The 27,128-nt window shown below is 38.7% G+C and overlaps 1 protein-coding gene across 11 annotated transcripts in view; it reads left to right on the top strand.

Moving 5' to 3' along the window:
* The first annotated feature begins 1,781 nt into the window (after nt 1-1,781).
* Nucleotides 1,782-27,128, top strand: part of LOC105837413 — a 228,301-nt gene continuing 202,954 nt past the window's right edge. Inside the window, exons 1-3 of one of the 11 annotated variants that reach the window (XM_036289802.1) lie at nt 1,785-2,652; nt 4,422-6,577; nt 15,325-18,722. In XM_036289802.1, coding sequence (XP_036145695.1) covers nt 15,390-18,722 — 3,333 coding nt within the window. In that variant the 5' untranslated portion in view covers nt 1,785-2,652; nt 4,422-6,577; nt 15,325-15,389. Of the gene's footprint in view, nt 6,578-15,324; nt 18,723-27,128 lie in introns of all 11 variants that reach the window. The other 10 variants (XM_036289801.1, XM_036289800.1, XM_036289798.1 and 7 more) reach the window with 10 other exon arrangements.

The raw sequence follows: 27,128 nt of genomic DNA, 5'->3' as shown, positions 1-27,128 counted from the left end.
CAAGAACACCACTCGAAAGGACCTTAGGAACATGCGACCGATAAGATGATTCGTCCTAATGCTGGCGCCAGCGGAAACTCGTTACGGTGAGAGCCAAAAGTCGTCGACGACACATCCGCCAGCAACGAAGGACGACGGCGGGAGCATCATGAAGAAGCATCAGCGAGCGGAAGTGCCTCTCGGGTAGACGCTCGGTATCCGCACAATACGACGTCATCGTCTCCAAAAGACACCGGCAACCCTTGATCCTCCCTGCTCCCGAAACGATATTCCGCTTCTCTCCGTACCTGCGTAACATGCTACTGTTGCAACTGCTGCAAACTCCCACATCCTTCGGCAAGGATATAACGTGTCTGCAGACGGATATATACATACCAGACCATGCATGTCTCAAGTTTAAACGTGTATCTCGATGAATAGTATTATTATCGAATAAATATCGACAATATTATACAATCAATAATATTGGAATATTATTTGACACATAGATTTAAAACTGATAATATTTCAAACACACGAGAGTGGATTAAATGAGAAAAAGACTTCTTCGTAGTTTATACACTGAGAAGAATAAGTTGTTAAATTGACTAAATTTTTCAATTTAATTAAATTTGTTTAATACGAATATTTATGTACTTCAGTTAAATTTATAAAGATTTGATTTAGAATTCAAATATTTTATGTATTTAAGTTAAATAAATAAATACTTGAACTATAAAGAAATTTAATCGAGTTGAAAAATTTAGTCAAATTAACATTTTTTCTCAGTGTATAAATAAAATAAAAAGTCTTACAGTAGGTATCACAGTTTCTCAACTTTAATGAGAGATTTCATAAAAAGGACCTCGTTCCGAAAAAGGGTCAATTTGCATGACGCGTCTTCCTTAAGCGGTCATTGTTTGCGCCGTGGTTCCTTCCGTAATTTCGTCCCCTTCAATTAAACAGATTCGCAAGGTGTCATGATCCATCGCTAATGAACCGCGCGAAAATAAAGCCGGGGATTAAACGCGAACAGCTAGCCACGTGAGGAAGGCCTCGTGAGTTGTAACGCGCGTGTGTACCTGCCACTTTCGCGTACCGTGCGTGTGCGCGGAAAGCATCGTACGCGCCGTGGGCCAAACCAGTCTCGAGTGCCTTAATGAGGGAGATGCTCGTATTTATATACGTGCGTGTGCATCTCGGCGCGGCATGGCTGTCGTGGTGATGATGGTGGTAGTGGTGCGGGTACCATGCATACCGCGGGAACAGGTACGTGCCTATGTGGACATACGACTGGGGCACCGACGGGGGAACCAGTCCGACCATATTTTCACGTGGCTATTTACAAACTTTGTATTCTTCGGAAGACCCTGTTCTTGTAATTGCGAATTGAGAATTCGAGGCTGGCTCATACGAAATAAACAACGTTAAATACGAAATAAATAACTTTTTCATTTGTCCATTGAAAGAAAAAGAAGGTTATATCATAATTTAACTTATAGTTCATTTTCGGAGCTGTATGTATTTATGATTGTTGTAATCGTGCAAATTATAACTGTCGATTATTATTATTGAGTAAATAGTAAGCAAATTAAAAAATAGTTATTCAATATAATTGAGATTGCATTTATTACGTAGAAATGTTAATTTTATTTTTACCAGCCATCTCTCTCTCTCTCTCTCACTCTCAATATTTTACTATATAATAATTAACTTAAAATTATTATAATTTATAAAATTTTTTCATGATTTTAATTTTATATTATTTTTAGAATGTCTCTCATTTAATGGATATTTTTATTCAATAAATTTGTACTGTCTCCCTTTTCTTATAATATAGTATGTAATTCAGTATAATTTTGCTTCATGAAATGGAGAAATTATAGCGCGTATGTTATATATTATTAATCTGTCTGGACTGTGTAAGATCAATTGAGATAATGTGTTCACGTTCGTACTTCCTCTTCCATCAATGCGCATATCTCTCACGGGCAATATATATACGAGTCACGAAATGCGAATTCATGCCGCAGAAAAAGGATATAGATCTGTAATAAATCAACGTTGCGATAACGCGTCGGATGTTTCTGTTTCTCATCGTTAAAGGAACTGATTTTGAAGATTAAATCCTCAGGTCCATCGGATGTAAACCGTATGTTTACATTATATTTCTAATTAATGTTCGAGTCGAAAATTAACTTGTTCTATCTTATAAATCTCCAATTTTCAGGCACAGTCTAAATCTGAATTTACAAACTATGAAAATGCCTTATTATCTAAGACTCTATCAATTTGCGTGATCTTTTTTTGTAACTTATGTAAAGTAATTTTTATCAACGTTTTCAAACACACACATGAAATTAATATTTTAGAATTTACAGCGTTAAATCGATACAATGTGTACTTTCGGACGGTGCTTTATTTAAATTTAAATTTTCGAAAAACTCGTTAAATTCCAACGTTAACGCAAAATAGTCGGCATTTCCTTTTAATCGTTCATTATTCATGAATAGCTAATGGCGTTTTCGTCAACCCTGCCTTGTGCCGTCCCTGGTCGTTGTCCCTCGATCAAGATCCTGATCCATGCCGGCCAGTCTTGCCGCGCCAGCGCGATCGAGAGGATCGATGCTGCACAGTTCCAGCGCATCGGTGCTCCGGTTCGAGAAATCGAATGTACAGTGATTCTCAATAGGATTAACCGAGATCAATAATGAAGTGGATTCGATAGTAATGCGTATCTCTATTTGTGCAATTACTTGTCGAATGTGTCACGTGGATCCGCTGCAATCTGCCGGAGGGGTTCGCGGATTAATAAATTCACTACCGCAATGGAAAACCTACTTCACTTTTCCCAAATGAATTAAATCCCGTGAGCAAATTCGCGATATTCTTCATTTTTTCCTCCCTCGTACATCTCTATGCCAAGAATCTGTCAAACGAGATTCGGTTATACATCTTCATTCTTGCGCGCGGTAAATTATTTGGGTGTACTTTTGGAACAGTGGCGAAGTATATAAAGCTCTCTTGTCTGCGTCATTAATTCGAGATTAAATTAATGAGCGCCGATTAAGGGCTTCCTTCTTCTCACGAGATCACGACAGCTCGCATTGCCTCGAACGACGACTTATTACGCTCGATTTAGATTCCAATTGACCGCGTAACTCGTACGTATCTACACGATACTCCCGATTAAATGTATCGCTCGAATTCTTTCGACTTATCTTCGTGAAGCAAACAGCCCGGAGTCAAACGAAGCAAAATCCGCTGATTACATGGGCTGATTCACACGTAGTATCTGATAAGTGACTCATAACTCGTTACTTAAAACTTATGAAACCTTTTTTAAATGCCAGACAAATAATTTTTTATTTGTAGTTTCGCAGACGCATAAAAAATAGACAAGTGCGATTCTATAATGGAGTAACTAACAACTAGTCGTACAGGTATCGAAGAAACCGAGAGAACTGTACATTCTACGATATTCTTTAACTTTTTTTCGATCTTGTACAATGACGAGAGAAAGGTTAAACGTTGAATGACGCGCATGCGCGTTTTTTATTCGTCGCCCGGTAATATGTTAATTCAATTTATCTTGCTGCACGCAACACGTCCCATTCGTCTCTGTCTATCGCTCGGTGTTTACATCCGTGTTCATTTCCCTCAACATTCTTCCTCGTTTCTTCCGCCGCGCGTTACTTTTTCCGCGGCTTTTCCCCGCTCGCGAAATTGCATCCTCGCATACATCAGCGCGGCTGTCATGCCTTTCCGGCATCGTGACTTTTTCAGAACGGGATAATTATTATCTCTTTAGATCCTCGGGACCCTGAAATTTCGTGCGCTCGCAGTTAGTTATAAAAGTGTAAATATTTGGAATCTTATTTCACGAATTTATACGTGTATATCACGATAATCTTACGATACGTTAGTATGCTCCGTTATACGTTAAGATGAGAATTGAATCGCCAGAGCACTCCTGCATTATGCAAATTCATAATTCACGACGGAATCACGAATATTAAAGCAGACAAGTTCGAGCTCGCTGCTAGTTTCTTAAGGACACTACTCTCCTCGAGCTGTCGTAATCCCTGTTTTATTAACGTAAGTCGAAATTCCTCGCAAATTATGCCGAACTTTCCGTCACAAAGTTTAACTAAACATGTCAACTCCGCTTGTCCGGGAACTAATAATAACATCAATTATCCGTTCGTGCGTTCGTTCGTTCCTGTGCAGAGTAATAAAATTATAAGTAATTATCGGTATAACAGGAGTCACAATACTAAAATTCCCCGTAAATTTCTATGGCCTAGAGAGATCCACGTTTTTGACGTAACAATTACCCTTGATTTACAGTTGTGATGTAGTGTATACGTCTTAACATTGCACAAAGGTATCGAGATCGCATTCTCTCCGTCCCGGTAATAGTGCATAATTTCACGTGATAGTGGTGGTATATAACGAGAGATAGTGCCTGGATCCGCTTTGAAGTGCAACACAAGGGGCTGCAATTACCTTCTCGCGATACGCGACGTCGCTGCCAGTCCGGTTCGCGCGGATCGCGGATGAAAGGATGCGATTAACGTGCGCGATTCGCCGTTACGGGACTGTGAAATTCGCGGAACGACGACTTGCCTAGCCTAGCTCTGCGGCAATTCCGTAATGCACTTCTTACGCGATATCGGAACGGCGCAAAAATAAAGAGAGAGAGAGAGAGAGAGAGAGAGAGAGAGAGAGGCTATCGATCGTCTCCGCCGTGGCGGCGTTTGTGAAATCGGCCGCGGGACTGATGTCACGAAGCAATCAGTGTACCGCGAAGTGTACACTGTCCTTCTAAATTGCAATGCTCTCTCTGTCCGCGATAACGGCACACGGCTCGTCGCCGATACGCCAGTCTGCAAAAAACGTACCTCGACGGAAACGTACAATTGTGGTCTAATTGGGAACAATGCCATTGTGCGCGATTGGAGAAAGTTTAGAGGCTTTAAGAGAATGTTACCGCAATATACGTCATTATGTGCGTCCCCGGATACCCTTTCATTTCGCCGTGAAATGGAACATCGCGAAATGATAACGCGAGATACGCCAGAGCTTGTTCCAGCCTCAATTACGACAGCGGCCTCATCCGCAAAGGACTCTTTACGTCCGTGATGTACTCCGCGCGCGTTGGATTTCGAACAATTCTTCCATCGTCTCTTCGCAAAGTCGGGATTTCTTGACAACGCATCAACGATCAAAGTACCATCACGCGGACACGCGCCGCTCGATTCGGCTCGCGGGTACGCGATGTTACGTACTCTGTACGAGTGAATTTCGCGGCGGTACTTCAAATGCGGTAGTTTCCGGCGCGGAATAATAGTTTCGCAGCTTGCCGCGGCTACGGATTGTTTCTGCTCCGCTGGCGCGACGCGTTTCGCTAATTTGCCTCGATAATGTTCGCTGACAGAATTCGCTGCAAAACCGAAACTGGGTTCCCGAATTTAAAGCCAGTCGACCAGCCGCAGCGGCAAAGCGCAACGTCCCTTGCTCGAAGTTGCAAGGGACGACATTGTGACGAGTATTGTATAAAAGAGTATTCAACGTAACGCAATTATTATCGGACCGTTGAGCCTTTCGGTGCACTTGACGACAGTTCGAAGAAATCCCAAGGCCGAAAAAGCGTGTTCCTTTTCGAGATAATAATCATTTATCTTGGAAAAAAAAAAAAAAAAAAACTGTCACATCTATTTATGTCTCCGATTGCAGCGACAATGTTAATGAGTCATTGAGTTTACGTGCGTCATATCTAAAGACCGATAATTAGTGTGAACAAAACCTCGCTAAAGCTTGTCATCTCTCTGTTTCCCATCGAGCATCGTTATATTTTCGCGTTTCATGCTGCGTTGCGTGCACGAGCAACGACGCAAGTGCCCCTCTTCCACGAATCCCATTTTTGGGAATTCATCGGTCGCGCGTAAATCCACCGTGCAATCCCGGGGAGGAGCAATAATCTTCGAGGAAACCGGAGCCGCGGGAAACCGCACCCGGCCGCGGTGCACGAGGGCAACCGGCGTCGAAGGACACCGCCGAGAAAGAAGTTATCCTTTGCGTGGCGAATCGCGTTACAACGCTCCGCGGGATCGGAGACGAGGCAACTCGTGTGCACGGCGCGCTGGAAGCAGAAATGCATCGAGCGCGACTCCGACGAGAGGCGCGTTCGTGACTCGCGAGAGGAACTCGAATGGTCCACGGCGGTCGGAAGGGAACTCGAGAGAAGTTCGCCGTCGTGCGCGCGTCATCAAGGGAATTTGCGCGCGTCAAGGGAGCGCGACGAGCAAAAAAATGCACGCAGCATCGACGATACGCGGTCGCCGGAGCGAATCCGCGACGCACCGGTGTGCCGCGGCGGGCGAGAGAGGATTAGAGATTGCAAAATCGATGCAATCGACAGCTGCACCGCCGACGTCGCGCGGCATTGACTGCGCAGCGATGTTTCTCGGTTAATGCCGACACGGGATTGCACCGCGTCGATTACGCTGCGTGACCTGGAATCGTCCGGATACGCAGCCGCGGTCGTTTTATTGAGGATAATAACGGCTCCTTTCGACAGGCAGGAGTAAGTAAGGTACGTTTGTAAAGAGTTAAATGCGCACTTCTCAAATATAAAATTGCTTGATTTCAATTTTTTTTTCAATGTATCTCTGGGCGTTTTATATTTTTCTCTAAAAATTCATAGTCAATCACTTAAATTATAATTGTCATATGTTACTCTAACATATCACTTTCAGTAGTACGTAAAATGTATTTTTTGGTACTTTTTACTTTTCTAATAAAATTCTACTCATAAAAATTCTTGAGCCATGCAGAATTATTGCAGGAAAGATTCTACTCGCTTACATTTTTCTCGAAATGCGAAATAAGCTGTATTTATACATAATTTTCGAAATACGAAGATATATGGCCGGACATTTATCCGGCATGCTTATTCTGGATACACTAAGCGACTGGGTTTGGGGCTCAGCATACAACTTACGGAGTTGCATTAACTTTAGGGATAGAATCGGCTTCGCGGTTAGTAGTCAGAAACTGTGGAGGATTTGAGGAGGAGGAGGAGGAGAGCATTTAATCGTCCCGTTAAGGAAAGTACGATAGTGTGTAGGAGGTGTTTATTTCAGTAATCAAAGCTACGCAAGCGATGATGTAACGGTGAAATAATAGATTTTTTTTTAAGTACTGTCCACTGCCGAGATTGCTCTGTCCATCCGAAAGCGTTATTTAATTTTGTATAAAGTTACGAGAGCAAGTAATAATTGAGATTTTTTAATAACTGGCGCGAAATAATGTAATATTGACCAATAAACAAATAAGTAAATAAGATAAAAATTATGTATTATACAAGTAATTCAATCGTTTCCCATAACTTAGTAAAAAAAATACCATTATTTTAATAATTGGAATAGTTTTATGTATATGTAACTTTTTCCCTACATGTTTGCAGTATTAATTTTTTTCGTTTAAATATTTCATATCATTGCAACATCGCGTGTCGAAGATAAAAGCACTGTAACTGTTCTGTTACGGCACAATAAAGATAGAAGTGGTAATTTTGCATTAATGAGTTTAATCTCTCGGAAGAGATAGATGAGTGAACGTAACGATCGCTTTCGACGAATATGTACTTGTGCATGCATGTAGTGGATACGTACGTGTGTATCCGTATTGTGCGATAAAAAGCATATCACTCGCGTTGGGCGATTCACGCGCTTCGCGCTATTATCAGTATGAATGAGTCCCGCGACAAGAGTCCGACGTATTCGCTACTATTAGTGTGCGTTATCTACGGTGTGAATGCACTTGCTGCCGATCGTCCGTTGGTCTCGAAGAGAAAGAGAAAGAGCGAATGAGAACGACGGAGGCGAGGCGCGGTCTGTAACAAGCGTATCCGGTTCCAAACCGAGTTCAAAGACATTCTTCCGATGTGAAGAATTAAATGTCATCTCGTTCTTGTACTTTGATGCCTCGATTTGGCTTTAACGTACTCTGTCGATTCCCGATACACTCTATTTGTGTCTGATCTACCAAAAGACAAATAACAATTCTTATATTGTTTGTAAAATTGTATTTACGTACATTACTTATATTTAAGTCTGGATTATTAAATTTACTTGAAAAATAAAAATTAAAGCATGTAGTTGAAATTTGGAGCGTTCTTGGAGCAAAAAATTAAGTAAAAAAAGGTATTAAAAATATATAAATAAAATAATAGAATTATAAAAAAAACCATTGAAATAAATAGAAAAAAATATTAATAGTTCGAAAGTGCTTTGTTTAATTAAAAATAGCCATTTTTTAATTTTTTGTGATTAAAATTTCTATTTGCTGCTTTAAGAACGGTCCAAACTTCAACTTACATATTATAATAAATAATAATTCGGAGCATGCTTTGTTCTTAAATTATATTATTTAGTATTCTAGATAACTAGCTTTCTTTTATCACGATAAATAATACAAATAAAAAAATATTTAAAAAATAAAAAGTAACAATTTCGTCGAAACACGGAAATAAAATATTTACCTGTCGAAATGAGACGCAACATGAAAAATTGAACAAAAGTGTTGAAGTATTATCAACTCCACTTTCACACATAATGATAATAATGAGCGAACGTAAATTAGTTGTGTGGAAAAAGAGCAAAGCGGCGTTTAGCTTTGCAGTGTCTCGAGCGGCTCGTGACATTTGTATGTTCGCGTAGTTTGTTTGACGAAAAAAAGCGAGTCTCTTCTGGTAGATCTCGTATGTCGGGGAGATGGAAGAAAAAATAAGAGAGTATAGTGAGAACAAAAGAATGGGGAGGAGGGAGCATATCCAACCCAGAGCGAAGGGACCTACGCGGAGAATGTTAAGACGAGCAAAAAGGTTGCCAAGTATTTCTTGGAGCCGTCTTACGAGACAATTTTGTCGAAAATCAGAACATATAAAGCGCAGAGAAGTATAATGCACGTGCCTACATATCTACGTATTATAATAAAATAATACCAATTTTAACGTAATATTGTATGTAATTTTTTTCTATTACTTCATGTAACTAACATTACTTTATGTAACAAACACTCGCGTAAAATTGTTACATTATTATTTTGTATTCCCATAAGAGTTACTTTAGATTACTGTATTTTATTGTACAACACCATACTTTCATAACTCGTAAATAAACTTTTGCACATAAAAACTTTGTCGATTTATTTAAACTAAACTTGTACATTAACCGCAGAAATATTGTTTCCGCGTATAGAAAAATTATGCAATTGTGCATTCCTTGACGCGAGTAGAAACGGCGAGTTGCTCGAAAAACTTTTGAGCGCGTAGGCCCCACGTAGTTGCGTTCGGGTTATCCACCCTGAAGGCAACTCTGTCAAAGACGTGAATAGCCCAACGGTTCAGAAGAAAGGAAGAAGCGAGAGGATTGTGAAAGAGGGCATGTTTTCAGAGACCACTCGCCGGAAGGGACCGTATACCTAGAAGAATGGTTAGCAAAGACGCTAGCGGTCGGACAAAATCGATATATCGTTGTCGTGGAAATTAAATTTAGAAGAAAGAAATATGTAAAGTAGCTCGTCTCTCTCTCGGGTAATCATAAAGAATCATCTAACGATTTAAATTTGCCGATATAATTCATGTAGGAAACTGACGACTTCCAATTTAACATTTTACTTCGGTAGAAATTTTATATTATGCTACACGTTAAAATATGCAAACAAACTTGACAAGAAATTTTATATTAGATTACGTGTTAAAATATGCAAACAAATTTCACAATAAAGTAAACTCGCTAAGCTACTTCACAAACATTTGAATCGCAGCCAAGGATAGACGGTAGAACGACGATTGTCCTATTTTTAGAAAATGGCGTAGAAAATTAAAACCAAAATGAGCCTCGGGAGCTTGATTTAATTCGCCCGAGGCGCGTAATCGTATCATTTAATTTGAAAATAATATCGTGCCTAATGATGCCGTGTGCGATATTAAAATCGAACATCGAGGCGCACACCTCGAGGGACACGTAGAGGGACGCGCGCTGCATAATTGCTAATAATACGTACGAACGGTAAATCTGAATTACGAGCGATACGAGATACGCGAGATTGGAAATAACCGCGACAAGTACTCGTCGGGATGATAAACGAACGGCGGCGAAGTTGAGCTCCAAGGCGAAGGTCTTCAAAAAGTCCCCGGGCTGACCGCGCGCGGCACTATATCGACCAGATAATACGGGGGTCATTAATCTTCCTAAAGGATCGGTGCTCACCTACATACCGCCAGATGATGTTGCTCCCCGACGGCGCTTAATCACGTACGCATACACGCGCATACATACGCTAAACGCGCCCGGAGCGCGTGATCCCTCGATAAGATTGCTCTCGTATGTGCTACGAGACGTGCGGTACATTTTATTACGGCGCTACCGCAGGAAACGACCGTGTCTTCCGGTCTCCGCACGAGAAGTATCGTCGCTTGAACGAAGTAATTGACAAAACACCCGCGATTACGACTGAGTACCCTGAAAGCTGATTTCCGCGCGCGTAAGCGCGTCACCGTCCGTAATAAGATGATCATCCCTTATCAATCATGTTTCTCTATTTGCAGCATTAGATTTTAATTTAAAATAAAATAAAAAAACGGAGATCGGATTAGAATAATATTTGAATGAAATAACAAACTATAAAATTTTCATCAGAGTATTTTCACGAAATAAATTAGTTGGTATTACATTACAATAATTTAATCATTGGTTTAGATGTTTAACATTGAATACATGTTAGTAAACGTTTCAATATGTTGATAAAGCGTTTGATTAAATGGTCACAACTTGTAGCGCTTGAATGAATCATTTTCTCATTTTCTCTTAATTAATATTTTTAGAATGCATATAGAAAATGCACCACAAAAATGAATTTTTGTTTAGCATAGACAGTTCAATATATTTTATTATTGTGATACTTAATAGACAAAATGTTAATTTTTCTCTGTATTGGTCATTATGATCAATCCATATTTAATGTGAGAATACTCATGACAAAATTTTTACAGAGAAAATTCTTCCTGGGCCATAATGATAATATACACTCCATTAATCAAATAAATTTCTATCAACTAAAAAAAGAATATATATAAACTAAAAATGTATCTTCTTTTATGTACATTGTGTGTGTGTGTATTAAAATTAATACTAAAAAATTTTACAAGTTCTATATATTTTGTGTATTATTAGTACTATTTATTATTTTTAAAAAAGTACCTTTATAAAAATTACATTAATGGAAAGTTAAGATGTGATATTTTGTAATATTAAAATTTGTAGTGCTCGAGACTCGGCTACTGGTATTTTTTATCGCATATTGCATTATGTATGTATCTTTTCATGATAATAAAAGATCTTTTGTTTACTTTTAGTTAATTCAGATTTAATTTTCCAAAATTAGAAGAAATTCGAAGCAATGATAATATCAGCATGAATAATCCGGATGACCCGTAGCAAACTTTAGATGGGAAGAGATCAAAGATCTCGTAACCCGATTAATTGAAAGGTTAAAAGGTTTAAATAGCGTGTACAGTACCTCACGCCCGAGTAACGAGTCAGTTCTCGATGTACGTATTCGTTTTCCGCGATCGTAGGTCGATTACCATCTCTTGTTTTTACACAACCGTGCCATGGTCGTTAAGCCCACGCGATCATTTTTGCATTCCGTTGTCGTCTCGCCGCAATTCTAATACGTCGCAATTCATTCGGGAATGTCAATCGATGATGAATTATAGATATGCGCGGCATCGGTTTGTCACTGATACCCTGTACTTAGAGGAATATATTATTTTTTGCGAGTATTGTGAAAACAAATCTGTGAAGGCGTTTTGTTAAACAGAGTTTTCTGAGAAGACCATATTGTCTCCGTATAACGCGTGTGTATTATAAACGTTATTATTGTATTGCGAATCAAATCTGTGTGTGCGTGTGTATATATAAATAGACAGATAAATAGATGCATCTTACAGTGATTAAAATTACGACGCGCGACGTCATAAATAATTTTTTCTACTAAGATATCTCTTGCAACAAATAAATTTTCATTTTAATGAAAACTTGAATCACTTTGTGATTCAAGTAGATGTAGATTTATGATTGTTGCGTATGTAATTTAAAATAATTCAAATCCTTTTCAAAATACACCTGGAAATTTATTTCTTCCAGGAAAAATTACATGCGATATCTTGTTTCTAACGTCGTAATTCTGACAGCAGCGAGCTGCAGCGAATAGCATTGCGCGACAGCGAATACTGGAGGGCTCGTTAACGAGACATATCATGAGCTGAATCGCGACGAATGCCTATAGACGATAAATCGTGATAATCGCCGCAGATCGTGGTCACCTTCGTGCATCGCGTGTGTTAGTGAGCGCATAGAGGATTCGGGTCAGTGCATTCACGGAAACATCTGAATTTTCCAGTACCGTTAATTACGCTACCTAACACACCTATAACTCGCATTCCTGGAGTACACACATTTTTATCAGGAAGTTGATACTACCCAGCGCAAACACAATCTTTACTCTCATTTGCATGTTACGCAATGATAGACATAATTAAAGCTTTATAATAAAAACATTTTTCAAAGAGAATTTTATTCTGATATATCTTTTTCCGTCGCGCTGCCTTGATTATCTGCGCTTCTATTCTTTTTTTTTTTTAGTTTACTTTTGTACAACCATCGTTCTCTCGTTGCATATTTCATAACACGAAAAGCATAAATCTATTTTGATGCATTATTTTCGCAGAGAGCGATATAAATTTAACAAAGTTACGAAGAATTTTTTTTTATACACAACTTTTGCAATATGGATAACATGCGCAAAAAAAAGTAACAGTAAATCTAATTAAGATTAAATTAATCGAATAATTTTGGCCGACCGCACTTGCGATTTCGCCGATTTTAAGGTCAATTTAACGCCGACGTCACTCAAGTCACGATGATTCACGCGTATTGAGTTACGATGTGGTGGGTTACGCGTTATCTGCGATCTAAAAGTAGAATACCAGCCAGGGGGCTTCAAAGCGTGTGCTTGTGTGGGAATCATTAGAGCGCCAGAAGAGCTCGCAGTGGCATAGCAGCGGAGCCACGACAGTTTAATTCAATTTACGTTGCTTGCGCGCGCGATCTTACTGTCTCATGTGAATTGCATCTACCCTTCCCGCGGGGGTTGCCAATGTGCTCGCGATTTCGAGTAATTCTCGTTTAATATTTTACTCTACGCTTTCGCCGATTTTAATGCATTGTTGAACTATATCGACGCACCGATAGCTATCGCGCAGCGGATTGTAATTAAATTAAATAAAATCTATCTCCCCCTCTTTTTACATGCTCGCAAATATTATCCGATTATATAGTTGCCTCGCATACCCTTATCGAGTATCGTTTTATGAATATTTATCGCCAGGTCGATCTTTATTTTCGGCGGATATTCAGTCGCTGAAAACCGATTGTTTGCCGAAAATACGCAATTTGCAATTGATTCGGTTGATGTTTCCGATAGCACAATTCTTTGTATTTTTATTCGCTCCATTAGACGTGATTTTGTCTGATTTATATTCGCGATTCTCTCACGTCGCTGTTACATTTAATAATCCCAAACTGTGAGTTAGATTTTCACAAATTAAATCTTGTTAATCAACAAATTGATATTATCAACGTGCGTTATTGCGATCTCATTCGGGAGAGAAGTTAATGATTCCATAAAAATGTATATTTATATGTATTCGAAGAATTTAAATGTTTGGTTTGTATGAAAATTATATGTAAAATAAAATAAAAAGAGAAATTTAAAATTTTAGCTTTTTGTAATTCTATGTAAACTAATTATCTGAACTAATTTGGCTGTAAATTTTTTAATAATTTTCATTCTAATATTAACTTAAACTAGAAAAAATATAATTAATGTTTATGCGCAAGAAAAAGCCTTTGGAGAGAAATTGTCGGCAAGATATTAATATACATTTCAATTTGGTATAAAATGTTATAAGCTTTAAATGAATATTTATAATTTTAACAAAGAAAGTGTTATACCCCCATTGAAAGTTTTACTTGAACGTTTCCCAGACGCATCGATAATATTTTTTAAATAATTCATAAGGCTCTATAAACTTGTAAGCTCACTTTACGAAGAAATAATGCTTGTCTCGCATTACCGGTGTCTGAGGGCATATTAAATTTCGTTAATCTCTTGCGGATTTCTTAAGGATTCCACGCACGATTTCCTCAGGGCAAATACATTATAATATTTAACGTCCCCGTGCTCAGGAACCGAATTAATTCAACCGGATACCGGTCAGCTACCGGAAATTCCACGAAGGATAGAACGTGCCTCCAATGTCGGTAAATGGTGGCAGCTTTGGATCGGCGCAATCGTTACGGAGGCGCGCCTTCTGCTATTTATCGCTGATCGGCGGAATTTCCAGAACGTGGTCGAGTTCGAAATAGCGAATTTTGCCGAGGGGAATTTTAATCCTGAACTTAATCACTGTATCTTATAAGATAACTCTAATTCTCACAGTTTAAATTCGTACTTTCTCGTTTGCTGAGTTAAGTGCTTTTAAATTTTCTTAAGATTTCTAAAAGTTATCTTTGCTATCTTTTTTTCGATGTTATATTACAATTTCGTATCTTCGTCGATTTACTGGCAGCAAAGGAATAGTCTACGTTCGCAAATTAAAATAGCGCATAATGTGTATGTGGTGTTCAAGCGGAAATGTAGTCGCGCGACGGTATCATTTAGTCGAGCATGTAATGCACGTAAATTTCGTGTAGGTTGAAAAATTAACGAAGAGAACGTTCTTCGCCGGCCGTTTCATGTTGCGCGAGTTGTTGAGACTTTACTACGTTGTGATCTGTGAAAACACTTCCTGTTATGGACCGTTTCTAATGATCATTTTTTTCATACTCGTACACGACTAGCAGTTTCTACAATTTTACGCAACGTTAATCCCGTTATCAAGATTGATAGTCGACAGATTGCACGCGTTTCTCTTCACTTTCGTATCCAAAATATAGTCATGCATTTCTGAAGAGTTATAGATTTTTTAATATTCAAATACAGCTGTCGGTTAAAAATAATACAGATTTTTTATATTATGGTTACATTTTAAAATAAATCGATATTCTGATGACGCTCAGAAATCATCATTTAACATTTTGTAATATTATACTTTTATTTTTTTTTATAATTTCGAAATTCTATCAAGCCCCAATTTATAAAACCATTCATTTTCTCTTTTTTTTCAAACGCCTTTATGAAAATCTATATATTTAAATATTTTTATTTCAGGATATCTTCGTGTCCAGCACGTCTTTCCTGCTTTCTTCGACAAAGATGCTGCTTTGCGATAGAAAATGAACGATGAAATAATTTCGAGATCCAATGTCGGCAGCCACATTCCTTTCGCCGACGAGGATGCGATCCACGCGGACGACAGTGCCTCCTGTCTGGTCACTTCATGGATCACGTCGAAAGGGTTGACGAACGCCGAGGAGGACACGTGTTCGCGGAACGTGCGGAGCTTCACGACCTTCCGGGCTTCCGGTTTACCGGCGATTGCGAGGCGGGACTTGCCGTTGTCCGACGACGGCAAGATGCTCAATCATCGGCGGGAGTCGCCTCAGCAACGCTACGCGCGTCAACCGTCCGTTCCGAAGACAGACCAAAGCGAAGAGATCGAAGGCGCTTCGTCGCGCAACGAGAACGCGGCGATAAAATACCAAAAGCCGAAGCCACGTCCCAGGCGACAGATCAGCCGGGAGCGCCAACAACAGCGGCCGCAGAGCAATTACTCGAGCAGCGATGAGAGCGTCGCGAGAAACAAGTCGAAGAGCACTAGCTCGATCGACACGCAATCAGTGAACAATATTCTGGACGAATACGAAGATCTGGACTATCGTAGATCGTCGGATCTCAGTGACGTCGGTAATATCAGCGTGACAAATTTCGAGGCAATAATGATGGATCAGCAAAGACGGCAGCAAATAAAGTCGAAGCAGATAAAGTCGTTGCCCAGCGCGAAAATTCAAACCAAATCGATTCCGACGACGAGGGAAAAGGTTCAACCGGTGTTAAAGGTGAACCAACAGACTCAAGTGAGACAGCGCTCGCGAGACAGACAGAAGGACATCAACAAGGGACAACTGCAAGATACCTGCTGCGTCCCGCCGTCGGTTACAATAGACGCGATCGAGAGCGGCCGTTTGAAAATGCCTGAACTCTTGTTGCGTAAAGGAGAGGTACAAAAAAGAGTAGACGAATGGTTAAATCAAGCGCACAGTCAAAACTTTCCGGCGACTCCCCGTGAAAAACCCTTGACAAGGTCCAACAGCAGCGCCGAGCAGAAGAGTCAACGGAGATACCGTGGCCAAGACTCGCGATCTCGATCGTCGATCGATGAGGCGAGGGAGAGATTAAACGGGGGAGCTTCGTCGAGTTACGACGATCTGACTCGCGTGAATCGCAGGTTGGAGCGTGGCCGGCCGGAGAAGGTGAACGTCGGTGTGAACACTAATAGGGGCACATATAAAGAATACTTGGCGGTGCGGAGTAAGCAGCAGGATTATGGCTTCAGCGCACAGTCGAGCGTCGCATCATCGAGAGCTGGTGATTCCAATCCGGCCTCCAGGATTCCTCAGAGAGGACCTCTTGGTTCGAGCTTCAAGTCCAGGCGTACCGAAGCGAATCTTGAGGAGAAAACTGTAGCCGCAAGTAGAATTATGAATTTGCCGAAGACTATGGGCGAGTCTGATTACGGTAGAACCGTTAACTGCAGCAGTTCGAAGATGATGGAGGTGTCTCACGGTACGACAACAATGACGGTAACGACGACAGCGACGACAGCGTCGACACCGTCGTCAATTATTTCCTGCAAACGGCCGTCGCTGAAGCGTTCTGGAAACAGTGTGAATGAAAACTGTGCGACGATGGAAGCAGTGCACTCACTTGTTAAGGAGGGGACGGACCCGTCGCGCGAGCTGGGCTCCTCGAAGGGCCTACTACTGTTGCCCGGAGGCAGCCTAAGTGACCAAGGTGAGCCGATCTCACCAAATAAGGACGGAGAAAGTAGGCGGCCGACTGCTACGGCGAGCGGGCCGATGCCACGACCTGTTGCCGCCGATAAAACGGTCGAGGCGGCCTGTAAATCGATGGAAGTGTCGACAAGATGCGCCACAAACTATCCTCCTCGAAGTAACACGTCGAGGATTGTTTCACCGGCGGACTCTGACCGCATCATCGCGGTCGAAACGCCGCGACGCCGACTCCAGTTTTGTGGCGATGTCCGAAGGGAGCCCAGATCGATTGATCAATCGCGGCAGGAGCAACCGATTTATGGCTCGGCAGTTAGCGCTCGTGTAAGAGCTCTTCAAGGCCAAGTGGAGTCGCGTACTCCGAGAAACAGGTATCACCAAGTCACAGGGACGTCGATGGAGGTCAAAAGGCCACCGGTTCTGCCGCGTAGGGATCCTGGCGTGTCTCCCTCGCGAGATGTTGGATCGCAGGATCGAACGAAGATATCGATTGCCGTGCCTTCGTCGAGCTTCAAGCCAAATAATCGAGTCTGCGCCACAATCGGCGATTCGCAGCAACAGCCGAACGAGCAGAACATTGTAAAATCCAAGATTGCAGTCTGCGAAAATATTCCGTCCGTCAGAGTCACGCGTTATGCCTCTCCCGATCACGTGGAGAGAATATACGAACGTAGCCTGCAACCGCAAGTAATCCATGCAGACGATCTCGAATCAATTCTTCGACCTTCCTTGCAAGCGTCGCCTTATGGTGAAAAGGTCGGCGTTTCTAGACTGGATCGAGCTGTCAAGGAAACGTCGTCGTCACTCGAAGACGAAACGTTCGACATGATGATCGGCGAGTCTCGACACGAGCATCTCGAGACTATCGAGGAGGACGACCGGAAGAGTGAAGCCTCGATCTGCAGATATCCGGAAATCGGGCTAAAGCAGTGTCTGAAGGTGCAGAAAAGTTTGCCGAACGGCAGATCAAAAGAATTGGCAGACAAGAGGAAAGACAATCCGATTTATGTTAAGTGGAATCAACAGCAGCAGGTTGTTCGTAATGAGCCCGCGAAAACCTTCGCCACTTTCCAAACTTGCCAGAGTAACGTTAAATCGAGCGGCAGATCTCGATCTCCGGAGATAAAAGAATCCAGAGGTCACGAAGAGATTAAACAAGATCCAGACGAGTCGACGATAATCCTTCAAGATCTCATGGTTGGTTACGAAAACGCGCCACGAGAAGATCAAGACCAACTGACGGTCCATTCGCGAGAGAACAGCAATTTGTCGACCGCCACAATTCCTATGGATGAACTGGAGAACCAGGGAGGCTCGAGATTAAAGATTGAGAATGATCCTTCTCGAAATAAACTTCAGTTCGGTGAAAAGTTGCAAGATCGTGTAGTTGAAGAGACGATAAAGAACGCCGACGAACGTGGTGCTGTGGTCAACGAAGTTCTCGTTAAGAACCTTCGGTTCGAGCAGGATCTACCGGAAAATACGGTCGAACAAACGAGACCGGATCATGTGATACAACAGGTGAATTTTCATAATATTTTGTGCGACGATTACGAAAGTGAAAAGTTGAAGAACAAGAAGATGACGAAGGAAGAAATAGAACACCAAAGGCTAATAGATATGTTAAAGAAAGGAAATTTCGAGTCGCTGAAAACGGTGAGTAATACTTTGTAATTTTTTATATTAGGCTAGCAAATTGCAACAGTTTGATGGTTTTTGTTACGAAGAAAAAATATAAATATGATATATGAATATTACAGTTTTCAAAAAAAGCTAATTTATTGATCAATGAATCATTCATTGATATTACCAACGTTTAATAGAGACATTACAAGTTAATTTCCAGTTTTTATTATTATTTATTATTTATATTCCGTCTCTCTTTCTCAATTTTAAAGTTTTTTAAAAATAGAATTACGTACAATTAATATCATCGTATAATCGATTTAAAAAATTAACTGTGTTGTATAAATGACATTCGATTTTAGGAATTCACATTAGTCGAATAAAAAAAGCGAGATTGTGTCCGCGATCGAAATTCAATCTCGAATCGACACACGATGCACAGTTTGATATCGTATCGATTGTTTTCACTGCCACAAACTATCTCGTTTTAATCGCGATAAAACTTGCCGACAAGATATGCCTGACAGTAACCCAATAATTACACACGTGCTGCTACACGATAGTCCGTGCGACGAATCTGCGGCTCTTTCGGTAATTACAAACCTCGTGTATAATCGAGGTTGTTCGTTTCGTTCGGTTCTTTATTCCGATCCGGGAACAAATACACCAAATTGCCATTAACAACGACCCCAATGTTGTTTACGTATCACCGCGTTGTCAATGAATGACCAATTATTTAACAATGCGAACAATTCTAACTTTCTGAATCGCGGTAGCGCGAACGGAATTAATCGAGCCAATTATGACATAATATGATAAAATAAATTTGAAATTATAATATTGTGCAAAATCTCGAAATAATTATTACAACATTATTGAAAAACAATAAATCGTTTACAAGTTGGTAGTTTATAGTCGCGACACTATTACATATATCTCTTAAAAACGATAAATTGGAATTATAATACCAAATATCGTTCATAAATTCAATAAAAATCAATGAAAATCAAATCAATAAAATTAAAAAAATCAATAAATAATCCTAAATAAAAATCTACAAAAATACTAAAAATAAAAATAAAAATACTAAAGTACTAAATATCATGAAACTAAACGTTTTTTTGAGATAATCAAACGAGATACTTAATTCCAAACTGATCTTATTGCGCTTACGCGTTATAGTTTATTTCTATTTGTTTAATTATCCTTTTCATTCACTCACTAGGGGGATTATTTATACATTTATATGTATAAGATATTTATTCAGACTAAAAGTAATTTTTTATCACATTATACATCAAGTTGTACATATTTATGTGAATTATAAAAAATGCACTAGTGATAAGTTGAGTACGTGCAAAGCGATGGAATAAACTGTAATCACATGCCTCTTATTTAATGTATGTAGTTGTCATAAAAGAGGGCTATGACGTAATATAATTATCAAGTTCCTGCGTTGTGGTCGCCGTAAACGTGATGTAATGGGGTTTGTGCGCGTGTCTCAGTATATCAAATTCTCCCAGAGGGAGTGATATTTCATTCCCAGCGGAATGCAGGGTGCAAAAGGATAATTTGCGGGATCCAACTTGAAATAGGGATACGCGAAAAGCATCACCGATATTTCGTCATAGATAACTGATATTATGTTTTGGTATCGATAGCGCATTATATTTCATTGCGATCTGTTCGCTCGGTCGACGATTCAAAAGATTCTATATCCGATTTCTCCTCATTCAAACTGAAATTTGCATTCCATAACTCTCGTGATGATTTCGAAGTCTTAATACGCAGTTCAATAATTGTATTTATATCCTAAAGATGAACTTATCTTGAAGACGGATTATTATTATATTCTCAACTATCTTTTCCATGTTTTTACAAGCTAGAATTATTCTTATTATTATTTTTTATCTCTTCATTGCTGCTCAAGAACTTAAATAATGTCAATATATCTAATTAATAACTGGTTATTAAGCTCGTTACCAGATTATATATATTATTTTCCATAGAAAGTTAAGAAATAAAAATTTCATTAAGTTTTAATTAGCACTTTATAAGTTGTAAATGTAATTTATACATAAAATTAAATCAAATAAAAATTAAATTGGGCAAAAATAATCAGTTACATTTTAATCGAACTTTGCACTCAGCACAAGGCCCTGATACAGTGTATCCGTTGATTCCTTCTTTTATACGGCTCTGAATGTAGCCAAACAAGATCTGCGACCTTGTCTGCATAAAAAGACCTTCATTTTTCAGATACACACGTCACGCATACTGTGCATCACACATACGATGACTTACCTAACATAACATACATTTTTTTATATAGAAGAACATTACGCGCGCGCGTTATTTGACTTTAGATAGTTGAAATAATCAATTATCGAAATTGATAATTTGACAGCTGAAAGTGGCACGACGTGATGCAAGTCACAACGCACTTGACAATGAGATAGCGAGACAGCCAATTAGTATCTCGGAAAAGCGACAATATCAATAACTTTTTAGAGAGAGATTAACATTTATTCGTTTGTCTCTTCTTTATTTCTCTATATAATGTGTATACCATAATAATTAGCTACACAGAAAAAAAAGTAATATAGCCAATAACATATGTGATTGCGGGCTGTCAACTACATAAAATACTCGATACAATAATATTTGCTATTAATGCAAGTATAATGTTGATACTGCAATAGCATATATTATTGTATTGAGTATATCTGTAATTGGCAGCCCGCGATAACATATCTTATTAAATATATTACTTTTTTTTCAGTGTAATATTGAAATATAATTTTTAATATATTCATCACATTTACTTTTTTTATAATTCAGGAAATTTATTTTAACCAAATGATAGGATATTTCATTCAACCATGTGTATAACAGAATTATATTTCGAAACACATCAACAAGCAAATCATAAAAAAAAAATAGAAACTAAAAATAGGGTTGGACCAGAAATAGCAATAACTGTTGAATATTTCGCAATCGATAGTCGATATTTTGATATTATTTCATTATTTCGATGCCTGTCGAGTCGGACAGTATTTCTACAATATGCAAGCAAATTTTTTCTCATAGAGCAAAAAATATTTTTCATAGCGTCTGAAATAACTTTTTATCACAAAGTAATACAGGATTCTATTGTCAATATGATGTCTGGAATAATAAAATAGAGTTCTAAATCTTAAAAAATTCACAAAAAAATATTTTCAAGTTTCGCGTAAAAATAAAGATGCCCCTTTAATACGGACAAGCTGCTGATAAAAATATTCTTTTTTGGAAGGTACACTGCATGAAATGCCGCGAACATGTATGTACGACGATACGTGTGCAATTTGCACTCACATTTTGAATGGAGCAGCTCGTAAACATGCGAAGGGCACATGGTAAAAACAAGATACGTGAAACAAAGATTGAAATAACGAGCGCAAGCGAGCCAAGAACTTGTGCGTACTTTGTCGAGAACAAGTTTGGATGTTTGCTGCACTTCAAGGTATGAAGGAGAAGATCTCGACTTTTGCCATGTAAGAAGTGTCCGTGGTACCGAGAATGTGAGGACGAAAGTCCGCGGGAGCAAAGGAGAGAGCAATACGATTTATGATTTGACCCAGTTGGGAATCGAGCCTAAGGTATGCGGTTCATAGTATGCTTTAACGCGCAAGAAAGGTGCAATAAATTGTTCAACTCGTGCGAGTACGTCACGGGAAAACGGTAAACGGAGGAGGGAGGAGTAACTACAAGACTCACCCTTAACAAAATTCGACCGTCCGATGTTGTCTCTACAGTAAACGGCAAATATCGCGACCACCGAAAGCTGCGATATACAATATATGTAGCAAACGAGAAGGTCCAATGACAAATGTAGCAACTGTCACGAGTAGCGACCCAACCATCGAACTGAGTGATCCAATAAAACCCTTGAGAATTTCAACTTTATTTCTCGTAGAAAATAACTGCGATTGCTGACTCGATTATGGCAAAATCCGTTGTCTAAAATATATTTATATTTAATACAAATAACGAAAGAAAGGAAAGACCCCAAAAATTGTATTTGTCATAGTAGCAAAGAAAATCCCGTTTTTTTTATTGGCCTCTGAAAGCGTATTAGATTACAATTTGCGTATTGCGTGCGGACCGCAAATATAGAAAAATAAGTTTGTTACGTCCTTGAAGACCAACCTTGTAAAAGAAGGAATATTGCATGTGTCATGTCGTATGTATAGGAATTTGTCGATGTGAAGAACTTGAGAAACATAAATCAAGTTTAGTTTAAAAAAGTTTGAATTATTCAAAATAATCCGTAAACTTTATTCTGACCGACAGGGTAATGTGATAAAACTTTCGATGCAATTAATCCGACCCAATAATTTGTCATATATTATTTATTTATAAAAAGATAAAGATCTGTAAATTTAAATCCTATCCAATCTGCTGTAAAACTTCTTTCTTTCTTTTAAAACTATTTTTATCACAATTCTAATATATTGTGAGATAACAATAAAGTAGAAGCTATATATAAGATACAAAAATAATTAACCAGTATATCGGAATTTCTTATCACGCCACCATTTTTTTGACTCTGACTATCACGCTGCACCAATTCTGAACGTGGCATGCAAGATGAGTGGCGCAATTCCTGCAGCCATCGTTATACACGACGAAACGTATCGCTGTAGCGCGTGCATCAACGATTTATTGTCTGCGCAATATTGCTCTCCTGAAAGTTTATCGTGCATGTGTGAAAAAGATGCTTTGGCGAATCATGAATCACTAAATCGGATCGATTATAAAGGCGACAATTACTCGCGAATGTTAATAGGACAGATTAATGTGATAGTTTATTCTGATTCAAAGCGAATGCAGGTGGAGTTTTTCGCTTTCCCTCCGGCTTCGATTAAGTCAAGTCCAAGTGCGCTGTCAACCGCAGTTTCCCCAGCGGGGATTTAAGGCATTCGGTTATTCGCTTGGTCGACGATTCAAAAGGCTCTACATCCGATTTCCCCTCATCTGAGCTAGAATTTACATCCCGTAACTGTCGTAGACTCGAAGTCTCAATATGCGGTTTAATAATAATGATAGCTAATATTCAGTAATAATTGTTTAGATTGCTAGAAATTATTTTTGATACTGATATAAAATATTGTTAAATATCATGATCTATTTATCGATAAAAAATGTTTTGTTTTTTCTGTGTTGTCTAATATCATTGATAAAGATCTCTGATAGAATTTCACATCAATTTTTCTTTATTCTATTTTGCTTTGGATCAAATGAATAAAGCCGCCGATTGTCAAGAAAAAGATTTAAGGCTTTTACGGTTAAAATTTATAACAATAATTGGGATGAGAGTGCGATGTGTACACAATTAAAATTGAAAAAAAAGCTGAGCATTAGAGTATAGCATTAGGGTTCAAATAATGTGATTTTATATATTTCTAATTCTTTGAATTGCGCGTTGTTACTTTTAGTTCTTAAAACGTAGGTCTTAAATTAGAATAGAAATGTAATAGTATTATATGATAATCAATTTAATAATGTTAAAAACAATCCTCTATAAAATCCATTTTTTCCCATAAATTTATAATAATTTCGTTTTAAATTTTGTAAAATTTATAGAAATAAAGTTATTATTTAAATGATAAAAGTGAAAATAACTAGAAGAAATTATAACGCCTACAAAGTATTTTTAAATAATCTCGCTATTGCGTCCGTGTTTATCTCTTAATAGGTACTTGTGTTTTTAATTGAATGTCTAGTATCCATTCTTGAAGCATTTACGACCACTCAGGTTGTCGCCGACGCTCTATAAGTCTGACTGTGGGAGGATTAAAAATCAAAACTTCATAGTACATAGTTACAACTTGGCGCTGTGTAAAAAAAATTCAGAAACTAAATAATAGCATAATAAATAATAGCAATTAAATATTATAGCCTTAATTTCACATTAACATTGTCAATAAGAAGTATAGTTTTCATAAATTATAATAACGCTTTATTTCAACTATACAAAAACATCTATTCTTTTTAAGATTTTGGTAATCTTCCTGTTGCAAATGTACTTAAACACAAAATTGCAAAAAAGTTAAATTTTAACTCGAAATTAAAATTGTTTTCACTTAATAAGTATAACAAAATTTCTTGAAGGGTCTCAGGACAAATCTAAAGAAAGCAGTTTAGATCGCAACAGAAGCCAATTTTTACGAAAGGTACGCAGAAGTTCGAAAAGAACGCTTTCAACTTTAGTAACCGGATGGTTCCTCTGACAGCGAAAAATTTCCGTCCGTCATCAGAAACTTGTGTATGCGTCACGGAAAATCGATCGTGTAGCCGCATCAAAATTTATTGTTTTGCGTTTGGACATAGACGAATTTTGTATCTGTCTAGCCCAGTAAATAATTTATCACAACTTTGAAAAATTCAACATTAAATAATTTATATAACTAGCCTCTAAATTAGACTCGTGTTAGAGCACGATATATATAGAAAATGGAATTGATTCTATTACGCTACTGACAATCGGCATGCAATGCGTTAACTTACTCCACTGTGCGAGTTTCGGTCAATTCTGTGGGTTAGTTGATGTAGTACGTGCCCCAATAAAGCCGGCCGGTTGTTTCGAATCCGTAGCTCGATTCGCCTATAACTCATGGCCGATGGACTAGCTAGAGCGCATTCGTTCTCGTTTTTCGTACGTCCGATGCAAAGGCTCTGTTATAGATCGAACTGGTTTCAAGAGATACTCTTTTCTGTTGTCTCGCTCTTTTCCACGTCGTTCATTCCATCGTTTCTTCTCCCCGTTCCCCTCTTCAGCCCTTTCTCACTTCCCCAACCCATTCCCTCTCTCTCTCTCTCTCTCTCTCTCTCTCTTTCTGTTCGAAGAGAGCGGATGGAGGATAAAAAAAGATCGAAAAACCGCAGGATCAGTGAGGGAGACGGAAAAGAGGAAATAGAGGGGGAGAAAGAAGAGAAAGGAGAGTAGAGCGACGAACATCCAACTCGACATTCCACGAGATCTCCTCTATCTTCTTTCGATACTTTTTATCCTCCTTTATTCCGTCTGTTTCTTATCATGCCGCCGTACGTTGCTCCTCTCCGCGTCGCGCCTCGTGTGGAATCCCGACCGTCGTATCGACTACCGAGCGACTACATAAGATATAAAGGCGTTCCTCGGGATACGAAACTTTATTCAGGAACTTAGAGCCTCAGTAGTTTTGAAAAGACCAAAGGAACAAGGTAGGAATACCACTGCATGGTGCTCCTGAGATACTGTCGATTGACACGCGAATCGATCGTTTGACATTTCCCGTTTTGGTATCTTCTTAAAAAGTTGATAAAAGAGCTTTTGGTTTTTTTTTTCTAAAAACATCGCCGACCTACGTTGAAAAGTCGAATGTTGTTGAGAATCACGATTTATGCGACATCCTATTCTTTCTTCATCCGGTTAGAAGATACAAACGTTCTATCATATACAGTGGCGTGCAAAAGTTTCCGGCCAGTGACATTTTGTACTCTAATTTATTTTAAAAAAAGATTAATGATTTTTAATTATTATGAGATGTGAGTATGAGATATAGGAAACAAAATAATATAGTAAAACAATATTATTTATGTTTGTAAATATATTTATTATTATAATTGTTATATTTGGATGTGCAAAAGTTTCCGGCCACTTTGTATTACGAGAAAAATTATTAGTCTACATGTTCTGTAATACACTTAAATTATATTTTAGTATTAATATTTTGTAGCCATACCATTTGCAGCGATAACAGCCGCACAACGATGTGGCATCGACTCAATTAATCGATTAATACAAACAGGTGAAATTTTAGCCCATTCTTCCTTCAACGATTTGAATAATGCGGCTTTATTTGAATATGTATGCTTTCGAACTTGACGGTCTAACGTTTCCCATAAATGTTCTATGGGGTTCAAGTCCGGTGATTGAGATGGCCAACTTAAAACTCTCACATTTGAAGAGGAAAACCACTGTTTTAATAACTTGGATGTGTGTTTGGGATCATTATCCTGCTGAAATATCCAATTATGCGGCATTGTTTCTTTAGCATATGTTAATAAATTTTTTTCTAAAATGTCTTTGTAAATAGCAGCGTTCATATTTCCGTTGATCTCGACCAATGGACCAACTCCTTGTGCAGAAAAAATTCCCCAAACCATCACACTTCCTCCACCGTGCTTCACAGTAGGAATTTGATACCGAACGTCATTTCTGGTACCAACAGGACGTCGTATATGTTGTCTACCATCGCTTCCAAAAAGATTAAATTTAGATTCGTCTGAGAAAGCTACTTTTTTCCAATCTTCGACTGTCCAATTTAGATGATCTTTGGCAAATTGTAATCGGGCCTTCTTATTCTTTTTACTAATTAATGGTTTTTTAATACCTATACGGCCAAAAAGTCC

Source organism: Monomorium pharaonis, chromosome 7 (assembly GCF_013373865.1).
Source record: "Monomorium pharaonis isolate MP-MQ-018 chromosome 7, ASM1337386v2, whole genome shotgun sequence".
Classification (NCBI taxonomy): domain Eukaryota; kingdom Metazoa; phylum Arthropoda; class Insecta; order Hymenoptera; family Formicidae; genus Monomorium; species Monomorium pharaonis.
The sequence above is the reverse complement of the archived record's forward strand: the minus strand, read 5'-3'. Positions and strand labels throughout refer to the sequence as shown.